This window comes from Camelina sativa, chromosome 2 (genome assembly GCF_000633955.1).
Source record: "Camelina sativa cultivar DH55 chromosome 2, Cs, whole genome shotgun sequence".
In the NCBI taxonomy this organism is placed as follows: Eukaryota; Viridiplantae; Streptophyta; class Magnoliopsida; order Brassicales; family Brassicaceae; genus Camelina; species Camelina sativa.
This window is the reverse complement of record NC_025686.1, coordinates 8458996-8464840: the sequence shown is the minus strand read 5'-3', so window position 1 is coordinate 8464840 and position 5845 is coordinate 8458996. Positions and strand designations below refer to the sequence as shown.

The following is a 5845-nucleotide window of genomic DNA, read 5'->3' as shown; positions in this document are numbered from 1 at the left end:
TTGAGTGTAGTGTGACCGGTATGACCGCATATATGACACAATGGACGCTGGCCAGAGGATGGTGAGGAAGACTGGTGGTGAGTGAACCCACGTCCTCTTGTAGAGTAGCCTCCCATTCCTCTGTTTTGTCCAAAACCATGACCACGACCTCTTGAAGCAAACTGAGGATCACACGGATTCATCTTCTACGTGTTGAAAGCAAGATGAGGAGTGACTGAAGTGACATCCTCATAGGATTGGAGTTTGCAATCGAAGCTCTGAACTTCAGTGACGACATCGTTGAACGTTGGAGCAGGGAGCATTGTCGGAGAACTTTGTATGACCGTGGCTATCGGATCATATTCGCTCCCCAAACCATTAAGAAAGCCAAATATCTTCATAGACTCATCAACAAGCTTTCCAATGGAGCTTAGAGAGTCATAGATGTTCTTGAACTCCAGATATTAGGAAGAAAGAGACTTGTCTTTCTTGATGAGAAGTTAAAGACTTCGACAGAGAGAGAACTCTCGAGCAACACTGCTTTTGTTGAAGTTCTTTGCAAGAGACAACCAGATCTCACGAGAGGTTTGCAGATTATGAACATGACCAAGGACTTCTTCAGACAGAGTACCAAACAACCAAGACTGCAAAAGTTGATCTGTGCAGAACCACGACTCATACTGAGGGTTTGGGACCTCGTTGGAGACTTCACCATTGACGATGAGGCGAGTCTGAGCTAGAGCATTGACGGCTCCATTGACAAAGCCGATAAGCGTTTGACTGGACAAGAGAGGCTCAAATTGTGTCTTCCACAGAAGGTAGTTGGTGTCATTCAGCTTAAGAGTAACAGAGCTGGTGAGATGAACGTTGTCTGGAAACGGAAAAGTATTCGCCATTGTTTCACCTGTTAAGGTTTACAGAGGCTGTGATACCATGAAAGACTTTAGTGATATTTGAGAAAACTTTACTTTCTTGGATAATTACAATATTGATTTACATTTGCCTTATATAGATCTTATGGAACAATCTACAACAGGACAATAATGGTACAGCTGTCATGGTGAGTAATTAGATAGAGATTGTAGAGCGTTAAACCTATTCTCATGGAGGACCGTTGTCTTTGTCGTCTTCTCCGTAAACTCGACACTCTGCTTTTGAGCTGGCATTGTGTTCTTCTTATCTAGACAAGCTTTGGTTGTTGTTGGGCTTGTTGAGTCTATTACTCTTTCCACATTTGAGCCCACTGTGTTGCTTACATATCCAACCCAGAATCCATTCTGAAAGACAGATTTGGGTCAGTACGGGTATACCTAAATAACTCTATTGGATTTTATATTACCAACCTGTGGGTTTGGATTCGGGTTAGGGTAATACCTGCTACCCAAACGGATATCTATAAAACCTAAAAATATAGTAATAACTAATATCTATAATATTAATAATATTTAGCATTGCTATAATACCATTATCCAAAATTATAATAATAATTTTGAATATATCAATTAGTTTTATACCTAAATACCAAAAATAATCAAAATATCCAAAAAATATTTGTTAAATAAGTGATATGCCAAAATTTAGCTAAAATTATTTAAATATTTTTTTCAGGTACTCCGTAGTTCGGGTAGTAATCGGGTTCTAAAAATTGTAACCTACACCGCAAGTATATTTTTTATTTTATTTTGTTGGAGATGTGATATTCGTTAATGTTTTATCTTTCTTGTTTAGATTAAATTGTAAAAAAAGTGTTTCATATATTTTGTGTTTTATTGAATGAAAATCAAATATAGTTTATTTTTTTTGTTTGGGTTTGATACAAGGTATACTTGACGCATAATCACATTTTCTTAAATTTATATATTGTTTTGTCTGTTTTTTGTGTGTACATTCTGTTTGTGTAAACTATATGTGTTAAACGGACTAGTCCGCATCCATCTGGACTTGTCTGCGGAATTTGTAACTCGTAGGGCCTTGCTACTACTCGCATAGGCTTGCCCGCTAAATTTGTGACCCGCATGGACTTTTTTTTTTAAAACCCGCAACCTGTGTAAACTTGTCTGTGATGTGAGACCCCTTTTCAACTGTTTTGAACATAAAAATTATTAAAACTATTTTTTCAATGTTATGTCCAAGCCCGTCTCGCTAAGTCCAACATGTTAGTGGGAAGATATATAAAGTAAATTTTAAAATAATTAAAAATCAAATTATTTTAAATATAAATTAACAATTTTCATACTTTTAAATAACTTTTAATATATTTTATATTTTTGTAAGTAATTTAGTTTTTTTTACATCAAGATTCCTTATATTATCACGTCTATTACATATTGTTATTACATCTTGTAATGCCCCGACCGCCATCTCTTAGTAGGTCCCATGTCATATCCCAGTCCATAGGTCCACTTTCCTTAACGGGTCTCACGTCTTCTCACTAGGTCTGTGAGCCCATCCATATCCGACGGCCAGTTTGCTACGTCCGGGAGGTTTTAAAGACTTGTTACCATCCCTACAACTCACCATATGATATTTCCCTGTGTTTTGTCCTCACTCGCATAGTTCCGACAGTCAATTCCCGGAAAGTCACCTATCCTTAGACTACTCCAGCTCAAACACGCTTAACTATAGAGTTCTTTCAGGATCCTTGACAGAAAAGATAAGTGCACTTTGGTGACATAGATGATTAAATCAATTCTTTTAAACCTCTGCGCAAGTCTCCAAAACCGAGGTGTCACATATCTGTGTAAAAATATTTATTTCTATATATAATATATATTGCTTTTAATCAAATAATAGTAGCCGGCAAAGTGAGCTGCCAACATGCGGACATAAACTGCTAAAACCCGCAACTCACATGAGCTTGCCTGCGAGATCAACTTTTTGTAATTGAATTTTAAGAAATGGATGTCTACAAAGATCAAAAATAATACATAAGAACACGATGTCTTGCTCAACGAAATGATATGATAGTGATGAAAGGGTGTCGATTCTAAAATTTTAGAAAAGAATATACTTTTTAATTTATTATACTTGTTTCAATATTATTTGGCTTGTTCAAAAAGTTTCGCAATAAATTTGAACATTTATTAGTAGAAACAAATAACTCTAAATATTAAATTCACAAGATTTTTTTGCGTGATTCTTTCATTTATTACGATTGTAATCAAATTTTTTCTCTTTAAATTTCTCCGTCATATCTTTTTTGGTTACATGAATTGTAATTCTCTCCTCAATAAATGCAAATTTATTATTAAGTTGATAAAATTAAAAATTGAATATTATTCAGTAGTACTGTAGTAGACATATTTTTTTCTAATATATCAATTTATATTAGGTAAAGAAGATTTATCAATCTAAAATCTAAAATCTAAAATCGAAAATTTAGGATACCGATAATTATTTACTTGCTTACATTAGATACATGAGCCAAATATAAAGTAATGTAAAATTTGATAACTTAATTTGTTACTACAAACAATATTATTAATACCCAAGAGATGATAATTAGTGTTTATTGAACTAGTTATCTTCTTTGTGCTTATTGTTTGCATATCAATAAACACATGCCATATGAAAAAACATTCACCAAATATGTTCAAAAATTAAAATAAAAACAAATAACAAACATAACCATTTCTCATACATAAAATCACAAAATTAACAATATAAAACTTACAAAATAGATTGTTTTTTCAAGCCAATCATATTTAGAATATGATTTTATTGCATATTTTTTTATCCAAAAAAACTTTTAAAACAATCATATATGTGACAACCCGTCCTGCGGACCCCACTAGCCCACCGCTAGCTGCTCCAACGGACCGTCTGTGGACCCTCCTAGCCCTCCTCTAGCGTCCCCACGGACCTCAAGCTGGCCCTGCAGGGCATCGATCCTAACCCATCACTGTGGATATCCAAATCTACCAGTAGGTTATTGGTGCGCCATGCGTTCCTCGAACCCTGGTCCCCACCCTTTAACAACCTTCCCACAGAACAAGCTGTCACCAATTGATCTGCAGCTCAATACAATTTATGTACTAGGAACCCCAAACAGAATTATTAGCTTATCAACAGACTCCTAGCCGGCCCATAGTCCTCATAGAGGATTTAGGGTTAGGATTTTCTCAGTTGGCCTTAGAGGCTATCGTGCTGATAGCGTGCTGTAAACTAGAGGATTTAGGAAACGAAATCTCTTGTTCTTATTAATGAATGAATGATCGAGGTTACATATATATAGAGTTTACATTAGACCGACATAAGACTTAAGCTAATGGACCGATGGGCCTAAGAGGCCGAGACACAATACATGGACGGTAGACGGGCCGGTCGATGGAGTCCACTAAGTGTTTTACAACACTCCCCCTTGGACGATATGACCGTGCCTATGCTGGAAGGGATCTATGCAATGTGCTTGGGGATGCTGCCTCATTAAAACCTTACAAGGAAAACCCATTGGGACAAAACCTTGGTGAAGGAAAAATAGTACAGCACACATTGCTACCCCTGTTCCAAGCATCACTCCAAGTCCTTAAGCCTCCGCATTTCAATCTGGTGCGTGAGCTTCCTGAATGTTGTAGTCGGTAGTGCCTTGGTGAAGAGATTGGCTGAGTTGTCGCATGATTGAACTTGCACCACTTGAACTTCTCCGGCCTTTTGTAGTTCATGTGTGAAGAAGAACTTTGGGAGAATGTGCTTCGTCCGATCTCCCTTGATGTAACCTTCTTTAAGCTGTGCGATGTAGGCGGTATTGTCTTCATGTATGACCGTTGCTTCCTTGTCTTCGACCATACCGCAATCCGTCCTGATATGTGGAGTCTTCAACCTCAACCATACGTACTTAAACTTTCTTTGTTATAACCTGCATCAGCAAAACCAACTAAAACCTTCTTTGTTATAGTTAGTATAATATAAAGCCAAATTTAAAGTTCCTTGTAGGTAACGTAACAAATACTTAATTTCACTCTAGTGCCTTTGGGTTTGACAAGAACTAATTCTTGCAAGGAGGTTCACGGCAAAACTTATGTTTGGTCTAGTGTGGCTAGCCAAGAACATTAACTCTCCTATAGCACTGAGGCATGACATTTCAGGACTGAGAACTTCCTCATTGTCCTTCTTTGGACCAATAGATCTTTATCCAAATCAATGCTCCTTACAACCATTGGGCTAGTCAATGGGTGAGCTTAGTCCTTATTAAACCTCTTGAGTACTCTTCTGTATATGCCATTTGATGCACAAGGATTCTATCATTTATGTACTCAAGTCTTAACCCCAAACAGAATTCTTTCTTTCTCTTGCCTAGGTCTTTCATTTCAAATTCTTTCTTTAAATATTCTACTTGTTCAAGGGAGATCGGACAAAGCACATACTGCCAAAGTTCTTCTTCACACATGAACTACAAAAGGCCGGAGAAGTTCAAGTGGTGCAAGTTCAGTCATCCGACAACTCAGCCGATCTCTTCACCAAGGCACTACCGACAACAACATTCAGGAAGCTCACGCACCAGATTGGAATGCGGAAGCTTAAGGACTTAGACTGATGTTTGGAACAGGGGGAGCAATGTGTGATGTACTCTTTTTCCTTCACCAAGGTTTTGTCCCAATGGGTTTTTCTGGTAAGGTTTTAATGAGGCAGCATCCCCTAAGCACATTGCATCGATCCCATCCAACATAGGCACGGTCATATCGTCCAAGGGGGAGTGTTGTAAAACACTTTGTGGACTCCATCGACCGGCCCGTCTACGGTCCATGTATTGTGTCTCGGCTTCTTAGGCCCATAGGTCTATTAGCTTATCACTTATGTCGATGGGTTAGGATCGATGCCCTGCAGGGCCAACTTGGAGTCTGTTGGGCCGGCTAGCGGTGGGCTAGTG

At 37.9% G+C, this 5845-nt stretch overlaps 1 protein-coding gene across 1 annotated transcript; it reads right to left on the bottom strand.

Annotated features, from left to right (window-relative positions):
- On the bottom strand, positions 480–875 carry LOC104749739. Its single transcript, XM_010471428.1, has one exon. It carries the CDS (start codon positions 873–875, stop codon positions 480–482), a length of 396 nt encoding a protein of 131 aa, XP_010469730.1.